At 34.8% G+C, this 14,645-nt stretch overlaps 2 protein-coding genes across 2 annotated transcripts in view; both read right to left on the bottom strand.

Annotated features, from left to right (window-relative positions):
- Positions 1-7,442, bottom strand: part of LOC111707926 (zinc finger protein 521) — a gene marked incomplete in the record, with an annotated part of 19,324 nt that extends 11,882 nt beyond the window's left edge. Inside the window, 11 exon segments of the mRNA XM_023481114.1 lie at positions 54-125; positions 1,140-1,204; positions 1,360-1,600; positions 1,877-2,020; positions 2,229-2,498; positions 2,945-3,294; positions 3,583-3,669; positions 4,235-4,292; positions 4,913-4,993; positions 5,559-5,685; positions 7,323-7,442. Coding sequence (XP_023336882.1) covers positions 54-125; positions 1,140-1,204; positions 1,360-1,600; positions 1,877-2,020; positions 2,229-2,498; positions 2,945-3,294; positions 3,583-3,669; positions 4,235-4,292; positions 4,913-4,993; positions 5,559-5,685; positions 7,323-7,423 — 1,596 coding nt within the window.
- Positions 7,430-13,636, bottom strand: LOC111707924 (spliceosome RNA helicase DDX39B-like). Its single transcript, XM_023481112.1, has 12 exons — positions 13,537-13,636; positions 12,843-12,931; positions 12,563-12,653; positions 12,302-12,406; positions 11,813-11,905; positions 11,273-11,372; positions 10,378-10,481; positions 9,722-9,817; positions 9,384-9,518; positions 8,870-8,988; positions 8,185-8,350; positions 7,430-7,954 (listed from the first exon to the last, which is right to left on the bottom strand). Exons 1-12 carry the CDS (start codon positions 13,594-13,596, stop codon positions 7,823-7,825), a joined length of 1,290 nt encoding a protein of 429 aa, XP_023336880.1. The 5' UTR covers positions 13,597-13,636; the 3' UTR covers positions 7,430-7,822.
- Positions 13,637-14,645: the final 1,009 nt, after the last annotated feature.

Genomic DNA, 14,645 nt, shown 5'->3' with positions numbered 1-14,645 from the left:
TCCCTGAGCCTCCCTATCCCCCATCCCCCCAACCCTCCCGTTTCCCCGCCTACCTCATCACCGTCTTCTGTCTGAACAAGGACCTCAGTGGTATTAATATCCCCCTCCTCTACAGGATTAGGTACCTTAAATAGATATGTTTTTAAGGGATCGTTAACAACATTTTACTTGGCATATGCATACTGCATATATAAATAATAACAGTCCCCTTTATTTGAAATCTGCAGTGGAGACAAGAAAGATAATTGTTGAGATTTTTCCCATTCTGAATGAGAACTATGATATAAGCCATTAATTCTTTTAAAATGTTAAAGCTCGGTTAATTGTTGACACTAAAGCCTTCAGCCCTTTCGTGTGTTATGTCATGCCATATTTTCCAAACAGAATAAAAAACCGGTTACTAAATAGAAATTTTATTTGAAAATAATGTAAGATGAAACTAAAGCATATTGAAAAAATGTAAGATGAAACTGCAACATATTGAAAAAATGTAAAATGAAACTGCCGCATATTGAAATAATGTCAGATGAAACTGCTACATATTGAAATAATGTAAGATGAAACTGCTACATATTGAAATAATGTAAGATGAAACTGACGCAAATTGAAATAATGTAAGATGAAACTGACGCATATTGAAATAATGTAAGATGAAACTGACGCATATTGAAATTATGTAAGATGAAACTGACGCATTTTGAAATAATGTAAGATGAAACTGATGCGTATTGAAATAATGTAAGATGCAACTGACGCATATTGAAATAATGTAAGATGCAACTGAGGCATATTGAAATAATGTAAGATGAAACTGACGCATATTGTAATAATGTAAGATGAAAATGACGCATATTGAAATAATGTAAGATGAACTGACGCATATTGAAATAATGTAAGATGCAACTGACGCATATTGAAATAATGTAAGATGAAACTGACGCATATTGAAATAATGTAAGATGAAACTGAAGCATATTGAAATAATGTAAGATGAAACTGACACATATTGAAAAAATGTAAGATGCAACTGACGCATACTCCATTGAGGTAAAGGGAATAAAAATCAAACCAGAGACTTTTTCAAATGTTCAATCCCTTCTTTAAACATGTGTACAGTTTGAACTGAAAAGAGCTTTTACCTTATACTCGTCGATAATAATCATATGTTCAGTATCGTCGTCTATTACTTCTTCTGTAACTAACTCTTTCGGGCAAAAAAAGATTAAATTTTTTTGATCAGTTAGATGAAGAAATTCTCAAGTTTTTCTCAAATGCAGTTGGACTTAAAAATTAAGAAATAGGAAGACGACACACAAATAATATTTTACGTATTTGATGCTGTACATTTGTTTTGCCTGCCTTGAGATTTGCCAATCTTGTTTTCATCTCTAAATTCAATTTCTTGAACTAGTGTTTCTTCTTCTAGATCTTCTTCTTCTCCTAGTTCCAGGGTTATCTCATCATCTTCTTCCTCTAGAGCAACCAGTTCATCTTCTACGTCATCATCATCTAAGTCCACAGCAACGTTCTTCTCCTCCATCTCTATGCTATCAACCTCGTCCTGATCGACTTCCAGTACAAACTCAGAGTTCTTAACAGCCTAACAAAATACATGCAATTTACTGAAAGTTATCATAAAGATTGATTTTTTTTGTTTATGCATTATACAATCCGAAGTTTGTACTGCCACAGAATTTCTTCTGGAGGGTTTGGTTAGGCTAAGGACTATCAACCCTGGTTGATCAAGAACTTCAGCTACTTGAAACGTGCTAAACTACAGTTTAATAGCTCAAAGTGAAGTTATAATAACCTTAAACTAAAAAACACTTAAATTTTTTTTTGCAATTTTCTTAAAGTGTAATTTTGAAGTTTTAACCTTTTCAAGCTCAGTATCGGATTTGTTTTCATTACGGGGGATATCATCAGGGGGGTTTTCATCAGGAAGGTTTACATCAGGGGGGTTTTCATCAGGAAGGTTTTCTTCAGGAAGGTTTTCATCAGGATGACTTCTTACATGCTCCTGGATAAGGTTTAAAATCAAATTCAGTGCTTTAATATTATTCCAACTAGCCATCTTTTTACGTTTTTTAAACAATTTCTCCTCAAAATTTATAATTTATGTTATTACCAATACAATTAATGTTTAAAGCCCATTAGAAATTTTCAGCCAAAATTAGTTTAAAAGACTTAAATAAGATGTCACTTAAATTTGAAACCCAGGTGCAAACCTGCATACTCTCGTAGTCGGACAATATCAGATCACACTCCCCGCACTGGTACACCTCCTCTCCTTCTTCTTCCTCCTCTTCCTCCTTCTCATTCTCATCCCTTATCTCCTCCTCATCCTCATCATCACTTATCTCCTCCTTATCATCATCCCTTATCTCCTCCTCATCCTCATCCTGGTCCTCTTCCCCCTCCTGCTTCCCGCATGTTTTAATATGCACCTCGGCTTGGGACACAAGAGGAAACCAAGCACTACACTTACTACACTTAAACTAAATAAAATTATAAATATATTTATTTGGTTTGTCTCTCCATTGGTTTGTTTGTTAATATGCCATATCGGCTATATCGAAAAGAAACCGAGCTTTTGCCACAAATTCTGATGCAACCTGATGGTGTAAACTATTTAAAACTATCAATATTTGACCTAAAATCATTGTTGGTTTAAAATATCAAAGGTCTCTAAAATTGAATTGCAAAGATATAGGGGTTAGAAAATCTGAGTTTGTGACAAAAACTCAGTTCCTTTATTGCAAAGCCTCGTATGACTCTAGGTGGGGGTAAAGGTTGGTCAAAAATTGCCTCAAAACTTGCGAATAATATCTGAGAAAACTCAACAGTCGACAAGAACCAAATTTATAATTTACGAAGAAAAACTGTTGCAGTTAAATAAGTATTATAAAACTAGAGAACTGTTATAAGAAAAATAAATTCCTACCCTGAATTCAGATCTTTCTGGGGTATTACTTTTTGAGTTTCTAAAACCAGCTTGGGATTCAGGACGAGAATTGCTAACTCGGGATTCGGACCATGAATTGCTAGCTCGAAATTCGGAACATGAATTGCTAGCTCGGGATTCAGGACGAGAATTGCTAGCTCGAGATTCGGAACATGAATTGCTAGCTCGGGATTCAGGACGAGAATTGCTAGCTCGGGATTCAGGACGAGAATTGCTAGCTCGGGATTCAGGACGAGAATTGTTAGCTTGGGATTCAGGACGAGAATTGCTGGCTCGGGATTCGGAACGAGAATTGCAATTCCTGGATTGAGATCTAGGCATTTTCAACCCTAACGAAGAAAGATTTAATTGAATTGTTGAACAGCAAACTGTAAAGACGGAGATGTTTTTAAACAGAGATATTCTCCTAATTTAACAACAAATTTTACTAATCTTACTAGCCCTATAAACTCATAATAAACGAGAAATTTAAAGAAGTTTTTCCCGCTTTCATTATTCTTTAGCAGAAGTTGATGAAAAAGCGCCCAGTAAATTTAGTAATATTTTTTATGAAAATATTTCTTGCATTATTTAATTATGTGGAAAAAAATTATTTTCAATCTTTAAATCTTTCTTGCCTCGTTTTAAACAAATTTTAGTTTTAAAATGCTTGCTGAGTCCGCCACGTTTTGTGAAATTAACGTTGCACAAACTGCACATGTGCTCTGAAAAAAAATATATCGTTAACCTTAAACGCTTGATCTCGATATCCAATGTACGCGTTTTAGGATTAATGTTTAAATCCTATATTAAAGATATTCATGGGTTTGACAACCCCGGGATACCAAAAGCAATGGAATCAATCCGCAGTGTGGATAAGTTAAACGCTTGAGCCCGAGATTTAGAAAAACCAGTGCTTAGGATCCGGATACAAGGGGTAAAAAAACAACCAAGAACTGCAAAAAAATCTTTTTAACTCCTAAAACCCAAATCTAAACTTTTGAAAAAAGAGAGATTATAAAAATTTCCTCCTTTCTGAATGGTTCATCAAGTTTTAGGATAAAAATAAGCGAAAAAATAAAACAAAAAATTTAAAAATTATTTCTTGTTAAAAAAAATCAGTAATCCGGATCCGGAGTTAATCCGGATCCATTTTTTTCCAGTGCGGATCCAGGATCCGGATCCGCATCTAAATTTAATAGATCCTTAGCACTGAGAAAAAAAAACAAATAGTTTCGACTTCAGTTGGGGAAAAAAATCATATAAAAATTAAAATTACCAAATTCCTACCTGACAAAGGAGAATTGGGTCTGGCGTTTTCTTTATTCATTGATTCTTTCTCAGTTCTCTAAAGCAAGGCTTTTAAATCATTAAACCTGGTGAGATTTTTCAAAAATTGCTTGGATGTTGTCTATCTTTAACAATTGTTCTACGCTATCGCGCTTGTTAGAGAAATAACGATTTTATCGTGTTTTGTGAATGCGATCTTGATTGAAAATTCATATAAAATTAAATTGACATTATATTAAAGTTTTCATTGTTTTTTTTTCAATTATTTCTATTTAAACTTAATAAAGACTACATTACTCAACCAATGAGAAAAAATGAATTAAATTAAAAACAATTTTCTAAAAAATAAAATTTCAAATGTTACAAAAACTAATTCTTGTTAAATGCAAATGCATCTTCACTTAAAAGTAAGAAGATACTCCAAACTTAACCCAGAACTTGGGAGACACCGACAGAATTTATAAAATGTCGTTCTCTAAACCTACTAATAATGGAATGATGCAGAAATTTAGGTTTTTTATTGAATAATTATATTTATATTATTTTTTGGCTACTTATTTATTTTTACAATTACTGAGTATAAAACCCATTGAAAAAATGACAAGGCGACATTTTGTAAATTTTCTTCAAAATTCTGTGTTAAACTCTACTAAATCTAAGAGAGTTAAAGCCTCCTCCCTGAGTTTCCTCCTGAGATATACCGAGAACCCGGAGTAAATACAGCGGAACACAACTTGATTTATCTACTCCATACAGAACCTAAGAGAAACAAATATTATCTACTCCATACAGAACCTAAGAGAAACAAATATTATCTATTCCATACAGAACCTAAGAGAAAAAAAATATTATCTACTCCATACAGAACCTAAAAGAAAACAAATATCATCTACTCCATACAGAACCTAAGAGAAACAAATATTATCTACTCCATACAGAACCTAATAAGAGAAACAAATATTATCTACTCCATACAGAACCTAAAAGAAAACAAATATTATCTACTCCATACAGAACCTAAAAGAAAACAAATGTTTAAAATACAACCATTTTCAAATTCTATTGTGTATTCAAGTGTTCAGTAAAAATGTCTTTAAACCGGAACATTAATAAATGATTTTCGAAGACGGGGGGGTTAAAAGTTTAACATCAACTGGAAAATTTTTCTTTTTAATATTTTCAATTAATTTGTTTTCCCATTTCACTTCAAATAAAACATGAAACTTTTTCGGGATTTCAACCATCATTCCTAACAATAAGGATAAACAAATTTTCGAGGAAAGGATTTTGCAATCAAATATCAAGTCCTATAAAAAAAGACAACCTTGATAAGGTTCTCCATGTGCTGGCTGTGTACAGAGGGGAGGAGGACAGTGTACTCCTTCTCCTCAATATTCTCCAGGTTCTCCAGGATATCTTTAAGTAGCAAGGAATGCCCGGCCAGTAAACATCTAGGAAATTAGGATTGAAATGTTTAGAAAGAAAAAAAATGTTTCTTTAAAATACCCTCCGAACGATCCGTACTGTTATGTACAATATACATTAAACATATTCAAAATAAAAAAAAGCACAGGGCAATACAAAATTTTACAACAAAAAACCTAATAGGATATAAATAAGCATTTCAAAATTCAAGTAACATTTTCATCTGTCCCACTCCGAAACTTAGCACAAGTAAATTGTTTCGTATAGGGCATAGATACAAAATAAATCCGTAATCCTAAAAGAAGATAACAAACAATTGACTAATTATTATCATAATTTTAACTTTTAAATAAGCATCAAAAATTCAAAGTTAACTGGCTTCTAAGCATTGTTTTAATTTCAAAATGGATTGCAATCCAATTTTTAAAAAAAGTTAATCCTTAAGTTTCCTCAAAGATCTTAATAGAAGCAATTAAAGGGCGGATTGTTAAAACTTTTTGGTGATAAAATTGCTAGTTTTCCTAGTTCGATGTTTGCAGCCTGGGGATTTAATTTCAGTTTTTTTTTGTCATGTACAACTGGTACATAGACCCTTGATTTTATTTTATTCTATCCAGCGTCACAATTTTTTTCAATTTCAACACGTTTAAAGGATGATTTAATAATTTTGAAATTTTATTCACGCCCAAAGAATCTAAATTTGAAAATGTTTATCGTATCTAGCTGACGCAGCTCACCCACTGAATTCAAATTTTAAGAACAATTAAACAGGCTCAAATTTGTATGGTAGCTTCGGCAGTAAAAACCAAGGAGTATGAAATAGAAGGGAGATACAAGTGACGCGGCCCGCCTTACTAGCCCTACCATAGATTGTACATGCTTTGCAGAATAGGTTCACGTATACGCGGTAATTGTACACCAGACAAATATTTCTTCTTCAATTGAAGAACAATCTGCAATGCATAATCATCATATGGTAGGGCGGGTCGCGTCAGTAATATCTCCCTTCTATTTTATACTCCTGAGTAAAAAACCTTTGTTAATCTAAGGAGGTTGATTATTATTAAAAAGCTATAAAATAATAATAAAAACAAATTTCCAATATAGAAACTGAACGTATTTACGCAAGACTCTTTTTAATGCAAAGTTTCTACTTTCTAATGTCCATATTATCTCTAAAAATGTAATTTAATTTTCTCGTTAAAAGACTTACAAATGTAAGGTACTCAAATCAAATTTAAGGATTGCTTGAGGCTTCTTTCAGGTGAATTTTGACGTCATTCGTTGTCTGACGAAAAAATGGTGTAGTGTTCCTTCCCTTCCCTCCACAGTTCAAATTTCTTACCAAATTCCGGATATTCAGTCCGATTTTACTGTTATGGTTTGTTTTAATAGCCGGGAAATATTCAAATTTATCCGGGCTATTATAGACAAGACAACATATAACGATTAAACATTTATGATCAGATCATGGTTTAAGGCAGTGCTTAGAATCCGGATCCGTTGGATTCGCAAGACATGACCTGGATCCGGATCCATTTTTTTCCAGTGCGGATCCAGGATCCGGATATGCATCCAAATTAAATTGCTCCTAAGCACTGGTTTAAGGTAGAATTGTGAATATGGCAGATCGGAAAAGGAAGAGCACTTGTAAGACTCGAACCTATGAGCTCTAATTTGTTTTTTGTCTTGGCATATAAATACCAGGTCCGAACCCGTCTCCATCCCTCCTATACCATTGCTGTAATGCCATTCTGGATACATCTGAAACTAGGGGGGACAAATAAACAAAACATTTTTTTTTCAAAATTTAATTACAAGGAGTTTTCAAACAGAACACGACAAAATTACAGATTAAAAAATGCAACAAAAATAATCCTGTTTTTCATTACAAAGTATACGATAGAAGAATACAGTGTAAAATACTTTATAGTTCGGGGCAGGGGCTAAGCACGGCTTAGAACGATTTATAAAAGTTTACAAAGAACTAGTTCTCAAAATGTTAAAAACGAAAGTATTAGTATTTCCTAAAAGCATTTATCATGATGAACATTCAAAATGGTTCTATTAATAAAAAATACTTCGGTTGGAGTTTAAAATTTTCAAAGTTTAAATCGTACAAAAACTGTAAATAGCTAGGGGGGAAGGAGGGAGGCTTTGTGTCTAACGCCCCTCGATATAGGTGGATAGATCGATCTCCTCCGGTAGTTCGGTGATGTCAACCTCGAACCTCTCCTGGACCTCGTTCAGGGTCTTTGCATCGGCCTCGTCGGACACCATGGTGATAGCCAAACCCTGAAATAAAAACTTAATCATCCTGAAAAAAATATATTATATCATTGATTTTAAGGATTTAGGTGAAACCTTAGTAAAAGGATAAAAAGGAGGAGGGATGGGTTGGGGGGGGATACTTACTGTCAACTCTTCTGTTTTCATTCCGATATCTTCGAAAATTTTTCCAATCCCCCACAACCAATATCTTCAAAATCTATTTTTAAAATCAATGTAAAATGCAAATGACCTACCTTGGTACCGAACCTTCCTGCCCTGGCAACCCTGTGAAGGTAGGTGTCGGTGTCCTCCGGCATGTCGTAATTGAACACGATGTTCACACGCTCAATGTCCATTCCTCGGCCGAACAGGTTGGTCGCTACCAGGATACGCTTCTGGAAATCCTTGAACTGCTGATATCTAAACAACAACAATAATGAAAAACAATTTTAATACTACTTATTTAGTTATTCATTAATGGTATTGTTCACCGTTAAAATAATTTTCTCTAAGATCTATGAAAGGGGGAAAGGCAGTGCTTAGGATCCATTTAATTTTGATGCGGATCCGGATCTAGATCCTGGATCCGCACTGGAAAAACATGGATCCGGATCGTGATCCAAGCTGTTTCCATAAAATTTACTGAGTTTTTTTTTTTAACACAGAACTTTCAAATAATCTTGTCTTATCTATTTCGATTATTTTTATGCTAAAACTTGATAAACCTTTCAGAAATCAGGTTTTATAAACTCTTTTTCAATACTTCAGATGTGAGGTTTGAGAGTATTTTTTTTTTATATTTTGCCCCTTGGATCCGGATCCAGGAAGCCAAAATCTTGCGGATCCAGATCCAGATCCTAAGCACTTGGGAAAGGAAAAATATTTTCAACAAAATAAATTTTCCTAGATCTTACAGAATTGCATTTTTTTCTTTTTTACCTTGATAGTCTCTCCTCCTGGCTCATTCCTCTGTGAATAGCAATGGTAGGGAAGTTCTGTTCCACCAGTAGTTGGGATAGAGCTACACAACGTTGAACACTCTTCACAAATATAACAACCTAGGAAGGATATAAAATATAAAACTACATTGTAAGACCAATAGATGGGATAGAGCTACACAACGCTGAACACTCTTCACGAATATAACAACCTAGGAGGGATATAAAATATAAAACTACATTGTTATACCAGTAGTTGGGATAGAGCTACACAACGCTGAACACTCTTTACAAATATAACAACCTAGGAAGGTTGTTATACCAGTAGCCAGAGCTGTACAGCTCTGAACATATGAATATAACAGCCAAGGAAGAATATTTTTTATTTATTATGGCAACCCTAAAACCAAGAATAAAGTTAAACTTAACGCCAGTCAGCACCTTTTTTTCTTAAGAGGGCGGGGATACTTTTTTAGAACAATATACACCCCTGAATTAAATTGTCTGTATTATACCTGGTTGAATTCTAGAACATCCAGGAGTTCGAACAGTCTTCTGTTCTTCTCACTGTCCTTCAGCTTGACGTAGTGCTGCTGCAGACCGTGCAGGGTCAGCTTAGCTTCGTCATCAATATACACCTCCATAGGATCCTAAAATATATTAAATACAGTGTATATTATACACAACTAGTTGAAGTTCCCAGCGTTGCCCGTGGAATATAACAAAGTTGAAATTTATTTTTAGAAAAAAAATCCATTTTCGAAAAATAAATGCGATTCTTGAAAAAAAAAAATTCTATAGAAAGCAACACGAAATGAACAAAACAAAATTGAACAATTATAAAAATGTGAACCTGCATAAACTTCTTACAGACGGGTCTCACGTCCTTGCTGAGGGTGGCGGAGAACATCATGACCTGCTTCTCGTGAGGAGTGGATCGGAAAATTTCCTAAAAAGTTCCCAAATAGTAAACAGACAATTTCAAAAATGTCAAATAATGTTTTTTCCCTTGATAAAAGAAACATTAATGATGGTGGATGGCTTCATGCGTGTTTGATTTTAGTTTACTAAACATCAAAGAAAAAGAGGAGAAAAAAGAAATAGCTTTACTTCTGATGACAACAAATAAGTTCAATTTTCTTCTTTTACTTCACTTGACATTTTGAAGTTACGAAAGGAGAATTAAATGTACTTAAATGGTTTTATAGGTTAAGTATCAAAATGAGGAAAAAAGGGTGTTTATTTTTCAGAATTTCAGAATGATTTTTGATGTTTTGTTTTTTCGACACTTTTTATCCAAATCAAATTATATTTTTCAGGCATTGCTTTAGGCATTATCCTTTTGGGCTAAAGAATCAATTCAGCGAATAAAACAAATATACAAGTTCTGGGGCCGGGGGAAGTTTATAATTCAAAATTGGCGGATAGATTTTTCTTGCCAGTTCCTGAATAAACATTTAAACTTCTTCCAAACGTCAAAAATTAATTCACTTTATTTTTTTTAGATACCTGAACATCCCGCCTCATGTCAAGCTCTGCGAGCATTTTATCGCACTCGTCCAGAACAAAATGTTTCAAGTTCTTGAGGTTCAGCTTCTTACCACGGGTCAGCGCTAATTTTTTTAAAATAAAATTACAAAAATTGTTTTACGACTAAAATGATCCAAGTTTTGCTTCATAATCCAACTCTTCTTATAGTTTTATTATCATGGGAGTTTCTTATAATTTGTCTTTATTGCAGTTAATATATGTCTTCGAATTTCTAACATTCGAAATTTTGTCACATTAAAAGTTACTTTACTAAACCTTGCAACGAAAATGTTATCTTCAAGTTTTGGGTTAAAACCATAGAGAATAGAATATATAGAGAGGAATTAAAAGAATCTCTCGGTATGAATTTTTTCAGTCCCTTTCAGCCTGAAAGGGAGTTCAAAGTGTACAAATCATGTAAATGTTCACAAATTATATGCAGTACAGTACATTAATACAGTACGTTCCCTAGACTATCCATATCAATTTCGAATTTTTTAAACTGTTAAATAAACTTTATAATGAATTAGGTAAATAAAAACATCATTTGATTTATAGTATAACGGAAAATCATCGTTTGTAAAGTGGAAGGCATAGAGTCTATGTGAAATGATCATTGGTCAATTATGAAACCAGCCTATTTCATAATTTGGTTCTCTTTTAACAATAATTTTAGATTTTCTATAAAATTATATTCCAGGGCCCAACAGGTTATATAGCATAAATATGTGAAGTACACCTGCAGTATGGAAACAGTACAACAAAATGGCCGCTTTACACTTTTTTCCAGTAAATTCCTCTCTATATATTCTATTCTCTATGGTTAAAACAAAAGATAGCAGATTTAGGTCCACTAAATATAAAAAATGCTCACCAAGGATTCTGCCAGGGGTTCCGACAACAATGTGAGGACAATTATTCTTGAGAACAAGTTCATCTTTAGCAATAGGGAGACCTCCGAAGAAAACTCCAACCTAGTAATTAAAACAATTAAAATCTAGTAAGGACAAAAAAATTATCAGCCGGAATTATAGTGGCAAGTCGGGCCAATAAAAATTTCAGCCGAAATAATAAAGTAGCCAGTCAGGCCAGTGAAGTTTTCAGCCGGAATAATAAAGTAGCCAGACAGGCCAGTGAAGTTTTCAGCCGAAATAATAAAGTAGCCAGTCAGGCTAGTGAAGTTTTCAGCCGGAATAATAAAGTAGCCAGTCAGGCCAGTGAAGTTTTCAGCCGGAATAATAAAGTAGCCAGTCAGGCCAGTGAAGTTTTCAGCCGGAATAATAAAGTAGCCAGTCAGGCCAGTGAAGTTTTCAGCCGGAATAATAAAGTAGCCAGTCAGGCCAGNCCCCCCCTCTCTTGGCATCTTGTAAAAAAATTTACGACAGCAAAACAAACTAATAACACTTCTATTTACCTTGACACCAGCGAGGAACTTGCTGAACCTCTCGTACTCCTTACTGATCTGGAAAGCCAGCTCCCTGGTGTGACACATTACAAGAACAGAAACCTTTAAATAGAATAATTCAGCATCACATATAAATCCAACTTGTACGTTTGTTTATCAGATTATTATCAAAACGGTTTTGCTAGTACGACCCAGATTCTTTTTAGGATCACTAGGGATGAATTGTGAACGTTCAAAACAGAAAAATTTTTTCTTGAAAATTTGTTGATCTAAGTCATGAATGCTTGCATTATACTCATAAGCAATAATTACAACAATTTGAAACTAATGAAAGTTGACATGCATCAGAAACATTAAAAAACACGGGCAACTTCAAGATAATTTCTGAATACAAATTAGTGAACCCCTGAGATGAATATTATATTTACATCCGTCTTTTCTTTGTAACATTAAAATGGCAAAGAAGTGAAGAAAAGGATATCTTGAAAACTTTGNTACCTGCCCATCTACTGGCTCCAGCTGTTGAAGAGTTGCAAGAACAAACACAGCTGTCTTTCCCATCCCAGACTTGGCCTGGCATAGGATATCCATACCCAACACAGCCTGAAATATATAAGGTTTAAACAATTCTTTTAACAAGAACCCAAATAAAGCCTCTTTTTTTATAATAAGGCGAAAGAAAAAATAGTGAGCAAATGTATGGCGAAATTTTTTTTAAAAAATGAACAATTAAAAATTTTAAGAATTTCGTTTTCTAACCTGGGGAATACACTCGTGTTGGACCTCTGAAGGATGCTCGAAACCACAGTCTCCAATGGCGCGGAGTATCTCAGGCTTCAAGAGGAAATCTCTGAACACAAAATTGTTTTACAAATACAATAGGAACAATGAAGACATTTAGCAAGTTTTTTTTTCGGAGAAACACACCTTTGATCGATAAACTTTTAAACCCCATAAAAATCGTAACTGAGGCCGGGCGGGGGGGCGAATCACCGTCAAAGCCTCTTTAATGTTGCTCGTTATATAAATAATTTTGAACCTGAATCCTGAGCTGTGAATAGAAACATAGTTTCCTTTCACTCCTTCCTTCTTGGTCTTCACGGCATCCTTACCAGCATCTCCGCCGGCCTATAATGAACAAAATATTTATAAAAATAGGTAGCAATTTTTTAAACCGAAGTGATGTAACAATATCAGTTACAAGAAACACAAAGTTCAATCGAGAGAATGGTACAATTTATAAATTGATCGGAACCACTCTATTCCGTTTAAAATGAAAGTTATCACCGCGCGTTGAGTTCAGAACAAAAAATAAAAGATTGTAGATTAATGAAACCCTAGACTTTAAACACTAACAGTCACAACTACCCGGTAGTTCAATAGATTAGGATTTTGGAACCCCGCCCCCTCTTGTAATTTTTGTTAATCACTCTAGTATGCAGCACATTGTCAATTAACACTTTAGGCCCCAGCACCGGCCCCCTAGCTGTCCAAGCCATGGCGCTCGGCCCCCAAGTATGCCCTAACCGCAGCGCTCGGCCGATGAATTGTCTTAATTTATCCCAACCCTGGAATAAGGCAGAACAAATATTAACTTTAATGTTATGTTCACTTTTGCGAAAAGTAATAATACTGGGATGGGCGCAAACATCTTATACTAGGACTAATCCAAATCAATAATAACTTTTTTTTAGATTAACTTCAGAAGTAATAAATGAAATATTTGTTTATACCTCTGCTGCCTCCTCCTCTTCGTAGTCCAAAAGATCTTCGTTAACATCGGTCTCGGCCATTTTGATCTGAGAATTGATTCTGAAAATACCCAAGAAAATATATTTGTGTTTTTACTATTATTGTTTCTACATACACAGATTTTACGTAAATTTATGGTAATTTCCTAGAGAACGAGTTTTGGACCCCCCCATCCATTTTGTAAAATTGATCATGTAGCCGAAGTGCCGACCCCCTAGCCTGTGCTGGCCGCAGCGCTTGGCCCCCTAGCCCATCCTAGCCGCAGCGCTCGGCCCAGAAATTGTCTTAACCTAACCTTCAATAATAAAAATGGGGGGGGGTCCAAAAATCGTATACTAGGAAATTACCGAGCGCTGCAGCTAGGTCAGGCTAGGGGGCCGAGTGCCGTGGCAAGGACAGGCTAAAGGACGGGCGTTACGGCCACATCACCAATTTATTAGATCCATGTACAAAATTGACAGAAGGGGGAGAAGAGGGGTCCAAAAATCGTATATTAGGAAAATACCAAAAGATTGAAAGGCTAGGAGGCCGAGCGCTGCGGCTAGGACAGGCTAGGGGGCCGAGCGCCACGGCTAGGACAGGGTAGGGCGCTGCGACCACTTATATCCATGTATTACATAACTGATCCCTGTACAAGAGTGATAGGAGGGGGGGCGGGTCCAAAAATCGTTCTCTTGGAACAAGTTATTCTGAAAATTCTGTAATAAATTCACCAATGTTCACTGCCATTAGGTAGATTAAATGAGTGATACCGTAAAATTTAAAATATTAACGATTTATATTAACAAGACACGATAATTCTGTGTAAACGAACGTTTTTAATTTTTTTTTTGGTTAAACCCGCTGGAAAACGTGCATTACCCAAACAACCGGCAACACAACAATGGCGGAAACCGCGGAATGGATCTGGAATTTGTAGAATGCCGCAAATAAGTTTTTGTTTGTCTACCGCGTACAGACATTTTACAAATCTTATATTATGGTTCTTTTGCTAAAAAAGAAATTGAATTTTCTAAAATAATTTCCATTTTATTTTTTGCATCACGTTAACGAATTTTTTGGTGGATTTTTTTGTTTATTTATTAAGTTA

The sequence above is a fragment of the Eurytemora carolleeae genome, unplaced genomic scaffold, assembly GCF_000591075.1.
Source record: "Eurytemora carolleeae unplaced genomic scaffold, Eaff_2.0 scaffold688, whole genome shotgun sequence".
Classification (NCBI taxonomy): Eukaryota; Metazoa; Arthropoda; class Copepoda; order Calanoida; family Temoridae; genus Eurytemora; species Eurytemora carolleeae.
The sequence above is the reverse complement of the archived record's forward strand: the minus strand, read 5'-3'. Positions and strand labels throughout refer to the sequence as shown.

Coding starts and splice junctions, on each gene's coding strand:
- LOC111707924 (XM_023481112.1), bottom strand. CDS start 13,596: ATGGCCGAGACCGATGTTAACGAAGATCTTTTGGACTACGAAGAGGAG. Junction 11,373..11,812: donor AGTTCCTCGCTGGTGTCAAG/GTAAATAGAAGT, acceptor TTTAATTACTAG/GTTGGAGTTTTCTTCGGAGG. Junction 8,351..8,869: donor CAGGAGGAGAGACTATCAAG/GTAAAAAAGAAA, acceptor GTTGTTGTTTAG/ATATCAGCAGTTCAAGGATT.